The sequence below is a fragment of the Leucopleurus acutus genome (assembly GCF_964270905.1).
Source record: "Leucopleurus acutus genome assembly, chromosome: X".
NCBI lineage: Eukaryota > Metazoa > Chordata > Mammalia > Artiodactyla > Delphinidae > Leucopleurus > Leucopleurus acutus.
This window is the reverse complement of record NC_139148.1, coordinates 103,006,430-103,028,614: the sequence shown is the minus strand read 5'-3', so window position 1 is coordinate 103,028,614 and position 22,185 is coordinate 103,006,430. Positions and strand designations below refer to the sequence as shown.

At 43.5% G+C, this 22,185-nt stretch overlaps 1 protein-coding gene across 1 annotated transcript; it reads left to right on the top strand.

Annotated features, from left to right (window-relative positions):
- Window positions 1-3,417: 3,417 nt before the first annotated feature.
- STEEP1 (STING1 ER exit protein 1) lies at window positions 3,418-20,607 on the top strand. Its single transcript, XM_082864274.1, has 7 exons — window positions 3,418-3,544; window positions 6,446-6,563; window positions 15,150-15,191; window positions 17,462-17,600; window positions 18,132-18,221; window positions 19,036-19,128; window positions 20,339-20,607. The coding sequence occupies exons 1-7, from the start codon at window positions 3,421-3,423 to the stop codon at window positions 20,399-20,401; spliced, it is 669 nt and encodes a 222-aa protein (XP_082720400.1). The 5' UTR covers window positions 3,418-3,420; the 3' UTR covers window positions 20,402-20,607.
- The last annotated feature ends 1,578 nt before the right edge of the window (window positions 20,608-22,185 follow it).

Here is a 22,185-nt window from a genome sequence, read left to right as displayed (position 1 = left end):
TCAATTGTCACCATTTTGCAATTCTTTTTTTAAAAATTTATTTATTTATCTGTCTATTTATTTTTGGCTGCGCCGGGTCTTAGTTGCAGCACGTGGGATCTTCACTGCAGCATGTGGTATCTTTTAGTTTTGGCATGTGGGCTCTTAGTTGCAGCATGCATGTGAGATCTAGTTTCCCGACCAGGGATTGAACCCAGGCCCTCTGAATTGGGAGCATGGAGTCTTACCCACTGGACCACCGGGGAAGTCCGGAGGTGCCTGTGGATTGATATCAGTATATGGCAGTACTTATCTGTGTTAAGATTTTTCTCAAAGATGAAATACATAAATCTCATTACAGATAAGCATTAATGGATAAATATATGTAACAGATTTTTTATTAAGACCTTTATTAACAGGTGCTTGCAGTTTTTTAACTCTTAAAAAATCAAGTTGTAAACTTTTATTACAGATTAAAAGTGAGGTTCCTAAAAACCTTGACCAATTGAAACAAGTTAAAAACCTTTAAAAATATATTGAAAAACAAAAACAAAAACAGGGGAATTCCCTGGCGGTCCAGTGGTTAGGACTCTGCGCTTCCACTGCGCTTCCAGGGCACAGGTTCCACCCCTGGTCGGGGAACTAAGATCCCACATGCTATGCTACGCGGCACGGCCAAAAATAATAATAATAATAAGTGTATTGAGATTGTAACTGATTTGATGATAGGAAACACTCACTTTGAACCCTAATTAAGTGAAATATTATCCTCTCCATAAAAGAATGCCATTCTTATTAGGAGATCTGTATTATGCAAAAATTATACTCAGTTATTATTATATTTTGAATTTCATTGATAAAACATTTGTGGAAATTTGTTTTCTCTCGTTATATAAGTACCTACATAATGTTCTTGATTTTTCCTCTTGGCTTTCAAAGGCTAAAATATTTACTCTCTAGCCCTTTACCCACCCCTGCGCTTGACTGAGCCACTTAAGGGAGGGAGACTATTTATAATTGATCACTATGCAACCAGTATGTAGCACAGTGCCTAACACACAGTAGAAGATCAATAAATACTATTATAAAGAACATAGAATCATAGGGATGACACTGGACTAATATCTAAGGAGCAAACGCTATGATTCTTTAAGACTTGACATTTCTTTTCTACTTTATTAACTCATGTTCATTTGAGGGCTAGCAGATTGCTTTAAATTCTCATTGGTTTACATCTTGTGTATCTTGAACACTACACTTCTTCCAGCTAACCTGTCAGTTTTCTGGTCACCAGCTCCTGCTTCCTCCAGTAAGTTCTCTGTTAAAAATCCACTATTTTGGTGTCATCACTTGAAGCTATCCAATGTAAACTGTCTCAATGTCTTTATTCTGGATTGCCCCAGGCTCTGGTCCTCCACAGAGAGCATTCTGGGAGAGTTTCTGGGTTGAGGAAGGAAGGGTGGAAGATGTTCCCTAAACCTGTGGCAAATGGGATCATTAAGATGCCTCTATTTGCAAATCATTTACATGATTAGGGTCTAGTATCCAAAAATATATAACGAACTCTCACAATTGAACAATATAATAATAACCCAATTAAAAATGGGCAAAGGATTGGAATAGACGTTTCTCCAAAGAAGATAAGCATGTGAAAAGGTGCTCAGTATCATTAGCCATCAGAGAAAGGCAAATCAAACTCACGGTGAGATACCACTTCACACTCACCAGGATGGCTGTAATAAAAAAGACAAAGATAATTATTGGTGAGGACGTGAAGAAATCAGAACCCCACATACATTGCTGGTGGTAAATGTAAAATGTAAAATAATAAACTTGCTTTAGAAAACACTCTTAGCAGTTCCTCAAAAAGTTAAACATAAGGTTATCATATGACCCAGCAATTCCACTCTTAAGTAAACACCCAAGAGAACATACGTCCTCACAAAACATAAAAGCATAGAAACACATGTTCTCACAAAAATCTGGACACCAATGTCCATAGCAGCACTACTCTTTATATCACAAAAATGGAAACAACCCAATTGTCCACCAACTGATGAATGAATAAACACAATGTGGTATATCCATACAACAGAATATTATTCAGTCATAAAAAGGAATGAAGTTCCTTTTTACCGATTCATTACTACTTTTTTACTGATTCATGGTACAACAGGGTTGAACCTTGAAAACATAAGTGAAAGAAGCCAGATACCAACAGCCACATATTATATGATTTCATTCATATGAAATGTCCAGAAGAGGCAAATCCAGAGAGAGAAAGTTAGATTAGTAGTTGCCAGTGGCTGGAAAAAGGTGGGGAGAGTGACTGCTAAGGGATATGGGATTTCTTTTGGGGATGATGAAATATTAGGTAGTGGTGATAGTTGCAAAACTCTGTGAATGTGCTAAAACCCACTGAATTATACACTTTAAAAGGGTGAATTATGGGACTTCCCTGGTAGCTCAGTTGTTAAGGATCCACCTGCCAATGCAGGGGACACGAGTTCAAGCCCTGGCCCGGGAAGATCCCACATGCTGCGGAGCAACTAAGCCCATGCGCCATAACTACTGAGCCTGCGCTCTAGAGCCCGTGAGCCACAACTACTGAGCTTGCACGCCACGACTACTGAAGCCCTCGCGCCTAGAGCCCATGTTCTGCAACAAAGGGAAGCCACTGCAGCGAGAAGCCCACGCACCGCAACAGAGTAGCCCCTCTAGCTGCTAAAGAAAGCCTGTGTGTAGCAACGAAAACCCAACACAGCCAAAAAATAAATTAATTTTTTAAAAAGGGTAAATTATGTTATGTGAATTATATCTCAATTTTTTTTTTTCGGTACGCGGGCCTCTCACTGCTGTGGCCTCTCCAGCTGCGGAGCACAGGCTCCGGACGCGCAGGCTCAGCGGCCATGGCTCACGGATCCAGCTGCTCCGCGGCATGTGGGATCTTCCTGGACCGGGGCACGAACCCGTGTCCCCTGCATCGGCAGGCGGACTCTCAACCACTGCGCCACCAGGGGAGCCCTAGATCTCAATTTTTAACATTCCTCTACTTCATTAGGTATTCATCCTGAATACAGCCAATCAAAATCATATTTAGAGGCACACCTAAACTCTGTATCATGCATATAAAGTGTAAATAGTTCTTTCTTATATCTAGTTATATATATATGTATATATGCATATACATACGTATACGTGTATAGAAATATAAATGAATAATTTAAATTATTAAGGGTCCCAAGTAAAGCAGTCCCAGAGAACTTAGGTCAGGTTCTGGGAGGCTCACGATGCATCTTAGCCTAATGGTACGGCCGGTAAGCTCACACAACTACTATGGACGCGTGACCAGCCTACGTAGGGGAGATTCGCTACGAGTGGATGACGTCATTTCTGCGCGACTCTTACTTTTGCCTTCATTTTCCGGTGCTGCTCTGAGCTATGCCTAAAGTAGTTTCCCGGTCCGTAGTCTGCTCCGATACCCGGGATCGCGAGGAGTATGACGACGGCGAGAAGCCCCTTCACGTCTACTACTGTTTATGCGGCCAGATGGTCCTGGTGCTGGGTGAGTAGTCTGAAAGGAGCTAAACTTCGGGTTCTCGAGGGCGCATTTCCTCTGGCTGTGATCTGGCAGCCGAGTCTATGCGAGGATTTCCCTCTCCATCAAAATCCTCCGTACCCATCCCGCCCCACTCCAGGGCAGGTTTTCGGTTTTCTGTTTAACCTTGTGATTCTGTATCCAGAACTCTCTCAAAACTAAATTCCTCTTCCATAAAAAATATACTCACTCTCCTCCCACTCTGCGTCTAGAAACTTTGTAACCTTTCTGCCGGATACAAGTATATTGTAACAGCTCTGATGTTACATGAAAATAACCTCCTACCCGCATTGATCCTACATTCTCCTCCAGCTATAACCTCATTTCTTTGCTTCTTTTATAGCAAAACTTCTAAAAAGAATTACCTATATGGGCTGTCTCTGCATCCTCACTTCCCATTCCTTCTTGCCTTCACTTCAAGCAGGCTTTCCTTCTCACCTCACCATCCAAATCATATTTGTCAAAGTTACTAACGAACGTGTTACCAGTTCCAGTGGTCAATTATCAGTGCTCATTTAAATCCCCTCTCAGTGGCATTTGACAGATGATCACTCCATCCTTCTTGAAACCCTTCATTTGCATCCAAGACTCCACACTTTACTGATTTTTCTCCTACCTTGATTTCCCCCCCTCTCAGTGTCTGGCTCCTTTTTTTTTTTTTTTTTTTTTTTGCGGTACGCGGGCCTCTCACTGTTGTGGCCTCTCCCGTTGCAGAGCACAGGCTCCGGACGCGCAGGCTCAGCGGCCATGGCTCACGGGCCCAGCCGCTCCGCGGCATGCGGGATCCTCCCGGACCGGGGCACGAACCAGTGTCCCCTGCATCGGCAGGCGGACTCTCAACCACTGCACCACCAGGGAAGCCTCTGGCTCCTTTTTCTGTCTCAGACTTTTAGGCATTGCACGGCCCTACGGCTCAGTCCTCTCATCTGTTCTCAATCTGTACTCACTCCTTAGGCAAGCTCAACCATTCCCACGCTTTAAATACCGTTTATATGCTGATGACTCCCAAATGTTCCTCTTTAACCTGAACCTCTTCTCAAACTCCAGCTGCCTACTCAGCGTCTCCATTTGGATGTCTAATGGACCACTTAAAGAGACCGTGTTCTCACAACACTGTAAATCAACTATACTTAAATGAAATTTTTTTAAAAATTAAAAAAAGAGAGAGAGGGAGACCATGTTCAAAATTAACTTCATGATCTCCTACTTTCTTGCTCTCCACTGTACCTCTCCGACTTCCCTATCACAGTCAGTGGTACCACTCTTCACAGAGTATCTCAGAATCATTCTTGACTTCTCCATCCAGTCCATCAACAAATTCTGCAGGTGCTTCCTTGAAAATCTATCTAGAATCTACTTTTTACCACCTCCATTTCTCCAAGCCACCACCATCCCTCACCTGGATTGCCACAGTAGTCTCTTGCTCACCACTCTTTGTCCCCAGAGTCCTGTTCCAAACCAGTGTTTTCCTGTAATGCCAAGAATAAGACCAAAGTCCATAATGAGACCCTGTGTGATCAGACCTCCAGCTACCTCTCAGATTTCATCTCCTAACACTCTTCCCCTTGCTCACTGCACTCCAGCTACAGCGGCCTTTTTGATTTTTCTGTCTTGTCAAAATGTTCCTGCCTGCAGGGGCTTTGGGATCGGTATTTCTTCTGCCTCAAACCCTTTCCCCTCCATGCCCCCTTACTTCATTCAGGTCTCTGCTGAAATGTCACTTCCTTGGAGAACCCATCCGTGACTACCTTATCTAAAATAGCACCCCGTCACTCTTTGTCCTCTTACCGTGCCTGATTTTTCTGGGTAGCACTTATCACTATCTGGATCACTGTGCATCCTCTTAATATCTTGTCTAACTTTTTTTATTAGCACTTATCATTATCCAAGATCATGTTATATAATTATTAATTTGAAAATTTCTGCCTCCTCTGCTGGCCCGTAAACTTCATCAGGTCAGGGTCTTTGTCTGCTCTGTTCTTTGCTGAATCTTTAGCACAGTGTTCCAACTGTGCCTGGTACATAGAAGGCCCTCCCGTATTTACTGAGTAAATGAATTCCCTTTGATCACTTAGAGATGGGTCTGAATTCTTGTTCTGCTTCCTATTAAATGCGTGGCCGATCTCTTAGCCTTCCTAATCCTCAATTCCCTTACCTTTAAGCTAGGAATAGTAAATGTCTACTCCGGCAGGTCGTTGAGAAGAGTCACGAGCTGATGTGCAAACTGCCTCATGCTAACTCCCCTCTCCACCTCCTCCATGAATCTGCAATCACTCTGATCACTTGACTTCTCTGTCATCCTTTAGGTACTTAATTTGCATTGTATCAATTTTCCGTCTGCTTTATACCTGTACCTAATTTATTTCCTGTATGTTTTCATTGTTTTTGGATCAGAACTCCCCTAACTGGGATGGGTCATTCACATACCATATATATAATAGCATACCGCCTACCCACTCTCTCCTTTCCGAAGCACTTATCCAGCTTTTCCAATCAATGCCTTCCTCATAGGCATTCCAGGATGCTTGATCGTCTCTTCTCATTCTAATGCATTACAGCACAAGCCAAGTGTACCAGGATCAGAAATACTCATAGAAAACTTGAATTGCAGTGCTGGGAAGGACTTTTGAGATAATATAATCAAGTAAGGAGAAAGAGCCCTAGAGAGGAAGTGATTAGCCAGAGCTGGGGCTAAAATCCAGGTCTCCTGACACCAAGTCATTTTTAGTTGGAACATTCAATAATAGGCTTCAATAGGCATGATAATTATAGTAAAAATTAAAGTGCTAAGGGCTCCACTGAAAGCTTCTGATTGCCTCAGGGTATTTTTCAGTGGCTCTCGTGACCAAATCTTTCTCATTCCGTCAGACTGTCAGTTGGAGAAATTGCCCATGAGGCCCCGGGATCGGTCCCGTGTGATTGATGCTGCCAAACACGCCCACAAGTTTTGTAACACAGAAGACGAGGAGACTATGTATCTTCGGAGGTAAGAGGTTGATGTTCTCTGTCTAGGATTTCCTGGTTGTCTTGGGGTCTAGTTCTGAGGAGTAGAAATACCCCATCTAGTGTGGACCAGGTCATCCATTTGGGGCCCAGTACTTTGACATTTGTGGTGGGTCTCTAACTTCTGTTAATGTAGCCGTATCTTTATTGTGCTTTGTTGAAGTGGTGCTGAGATGTGATTCTGTTGCCATTTGATAGCTGTAATTTGGGGTTTTTGCAAGTAGAATGAGTTCGTTCAACCTGTAATCTCCAGCACACCAGGTGCCGGGCACTGAGCTAGGGACTGGATCAGCAAAGATAAATAAGGCACTGTCCTTATATACCATTAAAGAGCTCATGGCTCAGTGAGGGAACAGATTACCTATTGTGATATGATAAAATTCTGGTGTGGTGAACAGAAGCCTATGGGAAAACAGACAGCAGCAGATCATCTTGCCTGAATGGTGGTCAAGAAGGATACCAGAAGATGGTGGCATTTGTGTTTGGCCTTGAACTAGGATTTCACCAAGTAGATGGAGGAGCATTCCAGGTGGAGGGACTCTGGAAGCATTAAAAGCATCAAATATGGTGTGCCTGGGAAATTTAAGTAGTCCCTTGTGGCTAGAGCCTAAGTTACTTTACAGGAAGGGGTTCATGCATCCTGGGGTGAAGACAGAGTAGAATGCTAAAGTAGACAAGTTTGGACTTTATCTTTAGGCAATAGCCATCTTCTTTTTTTAAGTAGAGGAGTGACATGGTTAGATCTGTTTTAGATTTGGGAGTCCTTGGTGTATATGGGGAGTTGAAACCTGGGAAGGGATACAGTTACATGGAAAGTGTGTGGAGCAAGAAGAGAGGATTGAAGACATAATCCTGGGAAACATTGATGTTTGAAAAGCAGACAAAATAATTGGAACATAACCAGGAGAACCTGGTGATGTGGAAAACAGGAGAGGAGAGAATTTCAAGAAGTGAGGGAAGGGGGTGGTCATCAACAGGTGCCAAATGTCACAGAGAGGTCATCCTGCTCTAAGTCCATTCATTCATTCAGCAAATATTTCATTTATTGAGCTCCTACTGTGTGCCAGGTACTGTCCTAAAAGTCTGGGATATACTAGTGTATTAGTTTGTTAGGGCTGCTATAACAAAGTACCATAAACTAGGCGGCTTAAAACAACAGAAATGAATTGTCTCACAGTTCTAGAGGCTGGAATCTGAGATTACTGTGTCGGTAGGGCCATGCTGTCTCTGCAGGTTCTAGGGGAGGAGCCTTCCTTGCCCCTTCCTAGCTGCTGGTGTTTGCCGGCAGTCCTTGACATTCTTGACTTGTAGATGCATCACTCTAGCCTCTGTCTGCATCATTGTATGGCTTTTTCCCTGTGTTTCTGTCTCTGTGTTTCTTCTCTTCTTATAAGGACGCCAGTTATATTAAATTAAGGGAACATTCTGCTCATCTCTGTGACCTCATCTTAACTAATTATATCTGCAATGACCCTCTTTTCAAATAAGGTCACACTCTGAGGTTCCTGGAAGGACATAACTTTTTAAGGGACACTATCCAAACCAGTACAACCAGTAAACAAGCAAAGAACCTTGCCTGTACAGAGCTTATATTCTAGTGTTGAATCGGAAAAAGCTACAGGCTGACATCTAGCTATGTTTATTTAAGAAACCAAACTGTTATCAGCCCACACTAATGAAAACAGTTAGAAACTATTGCTAGGCGACATTCAGTACCAAATCAGGCACCACTGTGACAACTGGGCTTCTAGAATTATGTAGTTGAAGAGAAAATTGCTTATATACAGGATACAAGTGGGGACACAGATTATAAAACATATGAAATTCACAAAGGAAGGCCCTCCAGGTAACATTGGGGAAGTCCTCCATTGTGGTATGTAGGGAGGTTTATAAATAACACGCCCTATCTAAAGCTAATCCATTAGCTTGTGCTTTTTCTCCCTCTATTAACCTTTATTTGGGTTTCTGATTTTGAAAATTCTCAACTGACTGTCTTTAGGATTGCTAAAATATTTATTACATACATCATAATTATATATAACAGTTCTAGATAATATGTATTAAATGTATATATATTAGTTAATACAGAAAGTAATCTAACAACACAACTAGGCCACAGGCTCCTATGGCACTATAAGGCAGATGCCGTCACCTGTAGGCCAGAAAACTGCGGGGCCCTAGGCTGAAGTGGCAACCCTGGAATCCAGTCAGCCTGATCCTGGAAGTGAGCCAGATTTGGGCCCAGCCTTAGTGCCAGGTATTGCACAGGCCGGTGACCTCTGGCCAAGTGACTCTGTTGGGCCACAGAGTTCTCAGAGTTTACCCACAAGGCATGGTAGACTTCCCCCTTGGTTGACATGGTTCCTGCTCTAATCTTGAACTGTCTTTCCAAGGGCCCACTTTAGCATGCTCCTTTCCTATCAGGGGTGAAATTTCAGTCTGATCTTACCCCTCCTATTCTTTAGCCAGATGAGTGTGGGAGCCCCAGTTACTGAAAATATGGCAGTCTGCCTAATGCGTGCCCTGGAGCCTGTCACTTTCCACCTCCAAGTCTTCCATTCTAAAGTACCTCTCCTTTGACTCTGTTGTTCCCTGGTACCTTCCCTCCCTCATCCATTGCTTCCCCAGTTGCCCATCCAGTGGGTGCTTTTCTGTCTGGATCTTTGTTGACCATATGCCTCCCTTGATGCTGTCTCCTTCCTTGACTTCTGTGAAGCTACTCTTGTGATTCTCCTTCTACTTCTTTGGCTTTCTCAGTCTTCTGGATTCTTCTTTCTGCCCCTTAAATGTTGGCATTCCCCAGGGTTCTGACCTTCATTTTATCCCCTCTCTCTCTATACTCTCCTTGGCCATTCTCACCACCTCTTGTGGCATCAGTTACGCTTATATGCTGATGACTCACAAAATCTAGATCTGCCTCCGTTTCTCTCTTGTGCCCAGAACTGTATATCTAACTACCTATTCTACCTCTTCACCTGATGTTCTACCTCAGATACAGCATGACTAAAGCCAAACTCATTTCTCTAACGTGGAAAATCCCACAGATTGGTTCACTCAGCACCACTCCAACACTCTTCTATTTTACCTGCCTATATACCAGTGTCTGTAAAGATAGGGCACATATTCCAGCTTCTCCCCACTCCAAAAACCCCCTAAGATTCTGAACGTGACTTAGCTTTTGCCAAGTAAAATGGACAGAAGTAGAAGTTGTTGGGTGGGGCTTCCAAGGAAAGTCCTTTTTACTCTTCTCATTCCTTCCTGCTTTTTGGAAAACGGGCGTGATAATTGGAGCACCAGCAGCCATCCTGGGACTAGAAAGGGAAGGCCACAAGGATTGCAGAGTTTTTGCCACGCTATCCTTGGGTCTCAACCATCACCAGGAACCGCCTTCCTCTACACTTATTTTACATGAGAAGAAACTCTTGTGTTGAAGCCACTGCAGTCAGGTCTCTGAAGGTGTCAGCTAAACACAATTCCTTCTTTTTCCTCCTCCTACGATGACATCACCATTCACGCAGTGGCCCAGGGCAGAAATCTGGGAGCCAGTCCTGTCTTTGTCTCATCCATCCCTGCCCCCCACCATCCCCTGCACACATCCAGTCACTCACCATGTACTGTCGATTCTACCTTCTAGTCTGTCTTGTGGCTGCCTCCTCCTGTTCAGTCCAGCCACACTGCCATCATTCTGGTACCCAACATCACTTGCTTGGGCTATTGAAGTGTCCTCTTACCTCCCCCCACCCCCCCGCTCTCCTCCAGACTATCGTCTACTGCCTGAATGATCTCACATGCACGTGATGTCAGTTTCCTGCTTCAGATCTTTCAGTGACTCTTCATCACCTACAGCAGTGCCTTTCAAACGTTTTTAAGCAATGAATCCTTTCTTCAAATGAAATTTTTACCAGAAGTATAAATAAGCAAGAAGCTTCTCTGATTGGGGAAGAGTTGAGCCCAACCCATTAAGGACTTCTCCCCATTCTCCTATCCGATTTCATTTAGGGATCATTGTGGAGCGCAATTTAAAAAATCCTGGCTAGCAGGATAAAATCCAAGTCTGAAGGCTCTCTATGATCTGGCCCTAGCCTACCTGTTCATCCTCATCTCCTGGTATTCCTATGGTTTTTTGTTGTTGTTGTTTGTTTTTTTGAACAGCAAACATTGATCATCTCATATAGTTTCTGTGGGTCAGGAACTTAAGAACAGCTTAGCTGGATGGTCTCTCATAAGGCTGTGGTTAAGAGGTCGACCATGGGTGCAGTTATTTGAAGTCTTTAATTAGGGCTGGATGTTCCACTTCCACGGTGGTTCACTCACATGGTTGGCAGCTGAGTGCTAACTGTTGGGAAGAAGCATTAGTTCCTTAGAACAAGGATCTTCCATAGGGCTGCTTGAGTATCCTTGTAACATGGCAGCTGGCTTCCCACAGTGTGAGTAATCCAAGAGAGAGCGAGTTGGAAGCGATAATGTCTTTTATGACCAAGACTCAGAAGTTACACACCATCACTTCTTCAGTGTCTTATTGGTGTCACAAGTCAGCTGTGTTCATTGTGGGAGGGCATTATACAAGGATTATTGACATTATTATGTCAATACCAGGGGGCAAGAATCATTGGGGCCATCTTAGGTGCTGCTACCACAACCAGGGAGAATGTTTTATTTTGTCTTTGGCCTTTCCTATCTCACATATTCCTGGAGATTAAGGACAAGAAAGAAAATCAAGGTCCATTAAGTCCAAATATCTAGCTCCTATTAATCACTTCTTTATAATTGTACCACTTAAAACCCTTGTCTTATTTGTATTAGAGTCTCCATATCTCAAGAAGATGAACATTTTTTCTTTTTTGGCTGTGCCATGCGGCTTGCGGGATCTTAGTTCCCCGACCAGGGATTGAACCCATGCCCTCTGCAATGGAAGCATGGAGTCCCAACCACTGGACTGCCAGGGAAGTCCCTGTAGCTTTTTGTGTCTGGCATCTTCCGTTTAGTATATTTTCAAGATTCATCCATGTGTAGAATGACTCAATAAATCATTCTTTTTTTTTTTTCGCTGCTTTGGGTCTTCGTTGCTGCTCATGGGCTGTCTCTAGTTGCAGCCAGCAGGGGCTACTCTTTGTTGCGGTGTGCGTGCTTCTCATTGCGGTGGCTTCTCTTGTTGCGGAGCACAGGCTCTAGGCTCGCAGGCTCAGTAGTTGTGGCACATGGGCTTAGTTGCTTCACGGCATGTGGATCTTCCTGGACCAGGGCTCGAACCCATGTCCTCTGCATTGGCAGGCGAATTCTTAACCATTGCGCCACCAGGGAAGTCCTGTGTTGTTTTTTTTTTTAACTAACTTTTTAAAGTATTATGGCTAATGCTGCTGTAAACATTTGTGTACAAGTTTTTGTGTGAACATGCTTTTGCTTCTCATGGGTGGATATGTATGAGTTGCTGGATCATATGGTAACTCTGTGTTTAACCTTTTGAGGACCTTGTAGAGTGGTTTCAAAAGGAGTTGCACCATTTTACATTCTTGCCAGTAGTATATGAGGGTTCCTGTTTCTCCACATCCTTGCCAATAATTGTTGTTGTCTGCCTTTTTTTTTTTTATTTTTTATTTTTGCGGTACGCGGGCCTCTCACTGCTGCGGGCTCCCCCGTTGCAGAGCACAGGCTCCGGACGCGCAGGCTCAGCGGCCATGGCTCAGGGGCCCAGCCGCTTTGTGGCGTGTGAGATCTTCCCGGAGCGGGGCATGAACCCGTGTCCCCTGCATCGGCAGGCGGACTCTCAGCCACTGTGCCACCAGGGAAGCCCTATTGTCTGCCTTTTTGATATAGCTATCCTAGTGTGTATGAGATGGTATCATTGTGATTTTGATTTGCATTTCCCTGATGGCTAATGATGTTGAGCTTTTCATGTCCCTATTGGTCATTTATGTATCTTCTTTGGAGAAATGTCTAGTAAAATTCTGTGTCCATTTTTGGGCTTCCCTGGTGGCGTAGTGGTTAAGAACCTGCCTGCCAATGCAGGGGACATGGGTTCGAGCCCTGGTCTGGGAGGATCCCACATGCCGCAGAACAACTAAGCCCATGCGCCACAACTACTGAGCCTGCGCTCTAGAGCCCGCGAGCCACAACTACTGAAGCTTGCGCGCCTAGAGCCCATGCTCCGCAACAAGGGAAACCATTGCAATGAGAACCCCGCGCACCGCAATGAAGAGTAGGCCCCGCTTGCTGTGACTAGAGAAAGCCCGCGCACAGCTACAAAGACCCAACACAGCCAAAAATAAATAAATAAAATAAATAAATTAAAAAAAATTCTTTGTCCATTTTTTAAATGGAGTATTTGTGTTTTTTATTGTTGTAAGAATTTTTTATTATGGATACTAGTCCCTTATCAGATATATGATTTACAAATATTTTTTCCCATTCTGTGGGTTGCCTTTTCACTTTCTTGATGGTATTCCTGGAAGCACAAAAGTTTTTCATTTTAATTGTCCCATTTATCTATTTTTTCTTTGATTGCTTGTGCTGTAGGTATCATATTTTTAAAACCATTGCCTGATCTAAGGTCTTGAAGATTTATACTTATGTATTCTAACAGTTTTATAGGTTTGATTGTTACCTTTTTTTTTTTTTTTTTTTTTGCTGCACCTTGGTATGTGGGATCTTAGTTCCCCGACCAGGGATCGAACCCACACCCCCTGCACTGGAAGCTCAGAGTCTTAACCATTGGACCACCAGGGAAGTCCCAGTTCTTACCTTTAAGTCATTCATCTATTTTGAGTTAATTTTTAAATTTTTTGTTTATTTATTTTTTGGCCATGCCACACAGCTTGTGGGATCTTAGTTCCCTGACCAGGGATCATAGCTGGGCCCCCTGCAGTGGAAAAGTGCAGAGCCCTAACCACTGGACCACCAGGGAACTCCCCATTTTGAGTTAATTTTTGTACATAGTGTGAGGTAGGGATCTAAATTAATCCTTTTGTGTGTGGATATCCAGTTATCCCGGTACTATTTATTGAAAGACTATTCTTTCCCCCATTGAATGGTCTTGGCACCACTGAAAATAAATTAACCATATATGTATGGGTTTATTGTGGACTCTCAGTTCTGTTCCATTGATCTGTATGTCTGTCCTTATGCCAGTACCACCCTGTCTTGATTACTGTGGCTTTGTATTAAGTTTTGAAATTATGTACGAGTCCACCAACTTCGTTCTTCTTCAAGACTGTTTTGTCTACTCTGGATTTCTTACGATTCCATGTGAATTTGAGGATCAGCTTGTCAATTTCTGCAAAAAAACCAGCTGGGATTTTGATAGGGATTGTGTTGAAGTTGTAGATTCATTTGGAAAGTATTGCCATCTTAACAATATTAAGTCTTCAATCCATGAACATGAAGTGTCATTCTATTTACTTAGGTCTTTAATTTCTTTCAGTGATGTTTTGTAGTTTTCAGTGCACAAGTTATGCACTTCCTTTGTTAAATTTATTCCTAAGTATTTTATTCTTGTTGATGCTATTGTAACTGGACTTGTTTCCTTAACTTCATTTTTGGATTGTTCATTTCTAGTGTATAGGACTACCATTAATTTGTGAATATTGATCTTATATCCTGCAGCTTTACTAAACTTGTTTATCAGTCCTAATAGTGTGTGTGTGTGTGTGTGTGTGTGTATGCTTTAGGGTTTCTATATATAAGATTATATCATCTGCAAATAGAGATGGTTTTACTTTTTCCCTTCCAATCTGGATGCTTTTTATTTCTTTTTCTTGCCTAATTGCCCTGGCTAGAACTTCCAGTACAGTGTTGAATAGAAGTGTTGAGAGTGGATATCCCTGTCTTCTTCCTGATCTTAGAGGGAAAGGTTTCAGTTTTTCACCATTAAATATGATGTTAGTTTATGTGGCTTAGTAGATGTGAATTTTTCATAGATGCCCCTTATAAGGTAGAGGAAGTTCCCTTCTATTTCTAGTATATTGAAGGGGCTTTGAATTTTGTCAGATGCTTTTTATGCATCTGTTAAGATGACCATGTGTGTTTTCTCTTTTATTCTATTATTGTAGTGTATCGCATTGATTGATTTTTTTTTTTTTGTATGTTGCACCAATCTTGCATTCCTGGGATAAATTCCACTTGGCAATGTGGTATAAACCTTCTTTATATGTTGCTTGATTCAGTTTTGCCTGTATTTTTAAAAATTTTTATTTATTTATTTTATTTTTGGCTGTGTTGGGTCTTCGTTTCTGTGCAAGGGCTTTCGCTAGTTGTGGCAAGCGGGGTCACTCTTCATCGCAGCGCGCGGGCCTCTCACTATCATGGCCTCTCTTGTTGCGGAGCACAGGCTTCAGACGCGCAGGCTCAGTAGTTGTGGCTCACGGGCCTAGTTGCTCCATGGCATGTGGGATCTTCCCAGACCAGGGCTCGAACCCGTGTCCCCTGCATTAGCAGGCAGATTCTCAACCACTGCGCCACCAGGGAAGCCCAAGGATAACTTTTGAAAAGCCCTTTTAGCATTTGAAGTAGTGAGCTTGGTAGGTTATGAGATTTGTTTGTATCTTTTTTTTTTTAACTTCCATTTTCTGTGCAGGCCTGAAGGCATTGAACGACAGTACAGGAAGAAATGTGCAAAGTAAGTATTAACAGTGTGGGTTTCTCTGAGAATAAGTAAGTAGAGGCAATGATGTGTTAGGAAAAGAATCATTTGGAGACAATTCTCTGTTATATCTTTATCCCTATAATCTTACCTGCCTTCAAAGTTCAGTTATGCAAATACCAATATGCTTCTTAAAGAGATGCAACTGACCAAGTTACATCTCTGACCAGCTGGCCACAAAAATGGGTTTTTAAGCATAGTATTATTTTTTTCACTGAGGTGTAACTTATATATAATAAAATTTGCCCTTCCTAAGTGTACAGTTTGATGAGTGTTGACAGAAGCACAGAGCCATGTAACGTCACCACTCCTGTGACATAGGCGTTTCCAGTGCTCCTTTGCAATCAGTCTCCTTCCTCACCCCTCCCCTCGCCAGCACTGATCTGCCTTCTGTTACTGTGTTTTACCTTTTCTAAAATGTGATGTAAATTCTACAGTACGTGTTCTACTACATACAATGTGTATCTCTTACATCTGGTTTCTTTCATGTTGCATGATGCTTTGGGGATTCATCTGAGTTGTATGTGTATCAGTAATTTGTTCCTCTTTATCTCTGAGTAGTAGTCATTGTACCACAGTTTGTTTAACCATTGACCTGTTGAAGGGCATTTGAGTTGTTAATGGCTTTGGCTATTATAAATAAAGCTGCTATGAACATTCTAGTATAAATCTTGTGGGAACATGTGTTTTCTCTTGGAGTGGAATTGTTGGGTCATATGGTAAATGTAACATAGTGTAATTTTTTTTGATATTTTTTATTTGTTTTGGTTGCACCGGGTCTTAGTTGTGGCAGGCAGCCTCCTTAGTTGTGGCACGTGGGCTCCTTAGTTGTGCCATGAAAACTCTTAGTTGCAGCCTGCATGTGAGATCTAGTTCCCTGATCAGGGATTGAACCCGGGCCTCCTGCATTAGGAGCGCAGAGTCTTAACCACTGTGCCACCAGGGAAATCCCCACATAGTGTAATTTAATCCAAACTTATTTATAAAGTCTGTTATAGGACTACAGACCCAAGAACTTTAGAGACTATTATTTAAAGATATATATGATTTCCAGCTTTAGGTTGTTAACAGTGAGAATATTAAACTATAATAAGTTTAATCTTGTTGATGAATTACAGTTCAATCTTGGCTCTCAGAAGACTCAGACTAGAATTAAAGCAGGGAAGTGGCTAAGAAGGCACTTTAGTTTACAGCCACATTAGATTTGTTAGACTACTTTAATCATATCTTATGGGTATGGGTCTACTTCACTTAGCTGAAGAAGTATAATAGAAGTGAGCAAACAGGACTTCCCTGGTGGCGCAGTGGTTAAGAATCCGCCTGCCAATGCAGGGGACACGGGTTCGAGCCCTGTCTGGGAAGATCCCACATGCCACGGAGCAACTAAGCCCGTGCGCCACAACTACTGAGGCTGCGTTCTAGAGCCCGCGAGCCACAACTACTGAGCCTGTGTGCCACAACTACTGAAGCCTGTGCACCTAGAGCCCATGCTCTGCAACAAGAGAAGCCACCGCAATAAGAAGCCCGCACACTGCGACGAAGAGTAATCCCCGCTCGCTGCAACTAGAGAAAGCCTGTATGCAGCAACGAAGACTCAAAGCTGCCAAAAATAAATAAATAAATATTTTTTTTTAAAAAAGAAATGACCAACCAAAGAAAGCATGACGATTGCTACAGAGCTTAGTTGGCAGACCACTGCAGTGGAGCCTTTATGCTCCTTCTTTTTTTAAAATAATTAATTAATTAATTTTTATTTTTGGCTGAGAGGGGTCTTTGTTGCTGCACGCGGGCTTTCTCTAGTTGCAGCGAGCGGGGGCTGCTCTTCGTTGCAGTGCGCAGGCCTCTCATTGTGGTGGCTTCTCTTGCTGTGGAGCACGGGGTCTGGGCACGTGGGCTTCAGTAGTTGTAACACGCGGGCTCAGTAGTTGTGGCTCGTGGGCTCTAGAGCACAGGCACAGTAGTTGTGGTGCACGGGCTTAGTTGCTCCGCGGCATGTGGGATCTTCCCGGACCAGGGTTCAAACCCGTGTCCCCTGCATTGGCAGGCGGATTCTTAACCACTGTGCCACCAGAGAAGCCCAACTGTCAGTGATTCTTATCAAGTAGTTTTGGGAAACACTGGGAAGAGCTAATCATCAGTTTATGCCACAAACACAAATATCCCCAGAGTCTACGCACACTTTGTGAAGCACCGTTTTGGGGATTTGCATTCTGAGGCCTCCCTGAGATTCACTGTTCTGTTTGCAGGTGCGGGCTGCCACTCTTCTACCAGTCCCAACCGAAGAATGCTCCTGTGACCTTCATTGTGGATGGAGCAGTAGTCAAGTTTGGCCAGGGTTTTGGGAAGACGAACATATATACTCAGAAACAAGAGCCTCCTAAGAAAGTAATTATCACTGAAGGAGACAGATGGGTTAATACAGCTACAGATTTAGCCCTACAATTTTAAAGAAGATTATGGTGCATGAGAAACTGCCCCTTATGAGCACTCTCTTTATTAAGAGAATGCCATTTTTGTGTATAAGCAGGTGCTACAAACTTGTAACACCTATTGTGTGTTCTCTTTTCTTTCCTACATCTGCTCTATGAGCAAAGTTAGAAATTGTATGATTTTTATTCACATTTACTTCCTTTGAAATTTCTTCTTTTTCCAGTGTGAGCAATTAAACATTGAATGAATAAGGCTAGTCTTTAAATATACTTTTAAAAACCCTTGATGGCAAATACCAGAAAAATATAATGCAAATTAAAATATGGGCACTTTTAGATAGGCCAGCCTGTCCCAAGGAGGTCCCCTGCCCCCAGGAACCAGGCTTGTACACTTGCACACACCCACTCACACATACACACTCACACACACACGACTCACAGAGCCTCTTGAGGTAAACTAGACTGATTCTTCTTCCTGCAACTCCAGGTGATGATGACGAAACGGACTAAAGACATGGGCAAGTTCAGCTCTGTCACTGTGTCTACTATTGATGAAGAGGAAGAGGAGATTGAGGCTGTAAGTGCTTCTGCTCTCAGGGGGATTGGAATGCGGGGCCGGGGGAGGGGGCTCTCCAACCAGAGCATTGAGTAACAGAATAACTAGGAACTTCGCTCGTAGATCTTGCTCTGCTACTAAGAAACGCTGTGATACCGGGCTGGTTCCTGTTTCCCTGGATCTCAGAGACATCTCTGTAAGATAAGGAGCAGGGATTTGGACTAGATCAGTCTTTTTTTGTTTGTTTTTTGCGGTACGTGGGCCTCTCACCGCTGTGGCCTCTCCCGTGGCGGAGCACAGGCTCCGGACGCGCAGGCTCAGCGGCCATGGCTCACGGGCCCAGCCGCTCCGCGGCATGTGGGATCTTCCCGGACCGGGCCACGAACCCGTGTCCCCTGCATCGGCAGGCGGACTCTCAACCACTGCGCTACCAGGGAAGCCCAGTCATTTTTTTCCTACTGTTTTTTGAGATGCCTTAGGGGGCAAATCCCTCCTCATCCCTCTTCAGTTGAAAAACTACTGGGCTCAGCAATTTCAAGTCCCTTCCAGTCCAGCTCTGATGGTGTGGGAGTCTGTCCTTAGCAAGAGCAGCAATTACCTTTATGGTATTTCAGTATAATGATGTTTACAGAGAGATGTTATCTGTTACTTAAATGTGGTTTCGGTTGAAACCTGACTCTCCCGGATTATGGAAAAGCCGAAGAGTTGAAAGGGAGCAGAGTCTTGCCATTTCAGTAATAATGTCATAATTTGAGGAGTATAAACTTCTCCCGAGGTCTCTGTTGCTCCTCTTTGGTGAGACTGCTGGTCTAAGGGTGCTTCTTTCTTCCCTCAGAGAGAAGTTGCTGACTCGTATGCGCAGAATGCCAAGGTGATTGAGAAGCAGCTGGAGCGCAAAGGCATGAGTAAGAGGCGGCTGCAGGAGCTGGTGAGTGGCGCGGGCGGGGGCTGGCAGGCGCTGGGCTGGACTGTTTGGGTTCCTCGGTCTGAAAGACCCTCCGGCAGGCAGGGGAATCCTTTCAGAAGTCTGTCGGGGGTTATGGTGTGGCTGGCTGCCAGGTGTCTAACCGTGGGCCGTGGCTGTCAGTACATACCCTACTCTGGGATAGTGACCACAGGATCCAGGCCCCAAATGATAGTTCTTGTTAGCCAACCCTAACGAGAATGGTAAGTTAATCTGCTACTTGTGGTCCAAGGTCAGGAGTTCAAGATCGGGGCTCATGGGTGCTCTCCCAGGGTATGAGGCATACAGTGGGGCTACAATTGGGGTGCCAGGATTGGGGCTGGTCGCTACTTCTTAAAGCACTGCTTCCACCACCACTGTCTGCACCATCCCTAGGCTCTTTGTTGAGCACACACGTCTATATGTGATGGTGCCTATGTTTCTGTCTTCCTGATAATAAGTTACTTATGATATTTCTTTGAAATCAGACATCCCAGCATTGGTGCCTCATCGAAAAGTATACCAGTCTATTCTACTGACCGTAGAGGAGTTTTTGGTGACAGAGGTAGTAGGTCTTGAGAGCTGCTTTACCTTGCCGTAGTGATCTAGAGCACTGCTTATCGAATTTTCTGAGGTGAAGGACCAGTGCTTGCTTCTTGTTTTAAAATTTGTCAAGAGTAGATTTGTAATTTATAAAATGCAATAAAAATGAGTTTGCCTGAATTCTTCTTACGAGATGATTTCACTTTCTTATTGCTCTGTCAAATTGCTATAGAAGCTTCTAAATGCTTACTCTCAATTTTTGTGTGTATCTTCATGGACTGCACAACTTTAAGTAGCACTGTTCTAGAACAGTGTTCTTCCTCCTGTTCTGCCACAAATAGGATACTGATATGTCATGATATTGATTCCTCCAGTCCTTCAGGGGTCCTGGAGCTGTGGGATCCCTACACTGGTAGACCACAGCCCTGTGTGTTTACCCGTTTTACCATACAGATATTATTATCTTCAATGTGTGTCATAACATCAGAAAGTTTGGAAAGCAGTTGCTAGAGTTTCATCACAATTTTAGAAACACGGTTCTACTTTGTATACTAAATGAGCATGAGGGGATAGTGTTGGGGCAGTTAGAATAAGGCAGGAAAATCAGAATTTCATGTCATGTATCAGGACATATACTCTTCTTCCTTTCCAGGCTGAACTGGAAGCCAAGAAAGCGAAGATGAAGGGAACCTTGATTGACAACCAGTTCAAATAATCAGGACCCAGACTGGAGGCAAGCATTTAGATGAGGAGGGAAAAGAGTGTTTTCTTGACTACATGGACTGGTTCCTACCTTTATGCCCCAGCAGAAGGCTTTACGTGTCCTCCAGTGATTCTCCTACATTCAGTGAGGTCTTTTTTTTTTTTTTTTCCCCGTTACGTGGGCCTCTCATTGTTGTGGCCTCTCCCATTGCGGAGCACAGGCTCCGGACGTGCAGGCTCAGCGGCCATGGCTCACGGGCCCAGCCGCTCCGTGGCAATGTGGGATCCTCCCAGACCGGGGCACGAACCCGTGTCCCCTGCATCGGCAGGCGGACTCCCAACCACTGCGCCACCAGGGAAGCCCTCAGTGAGGTCTTTGAGTTCATCTGACCTGCTTTCTAGAGATGGATTTTTCTCAATCTTTCTGTGTATAGGTCTTCTGTACTATTTTTTGTCCATTTGATATAAACTTCTTCATCTGTGTAGAAGCTCTGTGAATAGATCAGTGCTTCAGTGTGTCTAGTTTCTAAAGGAGCTATTCTTATTCCTTCTTCAAAGTTAATAAATTGTTTAAAGATTTTTGAAAAAAAATAAAAGTAACATGAATTACATTTAAAGTTACAGCAAGCCAGATCCTTTTAAGTGTCTCTGTCTCTGTTCTTAGACTGGCAGGTACTGGCTAGGGTTTGAATCTCTCTACTGTCAGAGAAAATCCATAACAACCCAGAATCTGCATAAAGTTTCCTTTACCTCAAATGTTACAACTCTAGGCACGCCAACCCTTATCAGATGTTGTACATGCAGAAGGAAAAGCCAGATTCAAGTGAGGGGGTAGGATAGCTCTGATCTGAATGAAAATGGGGTCTTGGTAAGCAACCCAAGGGAGCTACCATCCTGTCAAGCAGCTAAGAGCGTGCTTCCATGTGTGGGCATGTGGGAGGGAGACATGGTAGAGTAAGAAATGACACCGACTCTAGGTCCAAGCACCTCACTACACATAACTCAATTTCGTTTCTTTTTATGGCTGAGTAATATTCCATTGTATATATGTGCCACATCTTCTTTATCCATTCATCCGATGATGGACACATAGGTTGCTTCCATGTCCTGGCTATTGTAAATAGAGCTGCCATGAACATTGTGGTACATGACTCTTTCTGAATTATGGTGTTCTCAGGGTATATGCCCAGTAGTGGGATTGTTGGGTCGTATGGTAGTTCTATTTGTAGTTTTTTAAGGAACCTCTATACTGTTCTCCATAGTGGCTGTATCAATTTACATTCCCACCAACAGTGCAGGAGGGTTCCCTTTTCTCCACACCCTCTCCAGCATTTATTGTTTCTAGATTTTTTGATGATGGCCATTCTGACCGGGGTGAGATGATATCTCATTGTAGTTTTGATTTCCATTTCTCTAATGATTAATGATGTTGAGCATTCTTTCATGTGTTTGTTGGCAATCTGTATACCTAGAGTCTGTCATACAGAGTGAAGTAAGTCAGAAAGAGAAAAACAAATACCGTATGCTAACATATATATATATGGAATCTAAGAAAAAAAAAAGGTCATGAAGAACCTAGGGGTAAGACGGGAATAAAAACACAGACCTACTGGAGAATGGACTTGAGGACACGGGGAGGGGGAAGGGTAAGCTGGGACAAAGTGAGAGAGTGGCATGGACATATACACACTACCAAACGTAAAACAGATAGCTAGTGTGAAGCAGCCGCATAGCACAGGGAGATCAGCTCGGTGCTTTGTGACCACCTAGAGGGGTGGGGTAGGGAGGGTGGGAGGG

Excerpts from the sequence above, each read along its gene's own strand:
- STEEP1 (XM_082864274.1), top strand. The coding sequence starts at position 3,421 with ATGCCTAAAGTAGTTTCCCGGTCCGTAGTCTGCTCCGATACCCGGGAT. Across the intron at positions 3,545-6,445 it reads CCAGATGGTCCTGGTGCTGG|ACTGTCAGTTGGAGAAATTG; the intron begins GTGAGTAGTCTG and ends TCATTCCGTCAG. Across the intron at positions 15,192-17,461 it reads TACAGGAAGAAATGTGCAAA|GTGCGGGCTGCCACTCTTCT; the intron begins GTAAGTATTAAC and ends TTCTGTTTGCAG.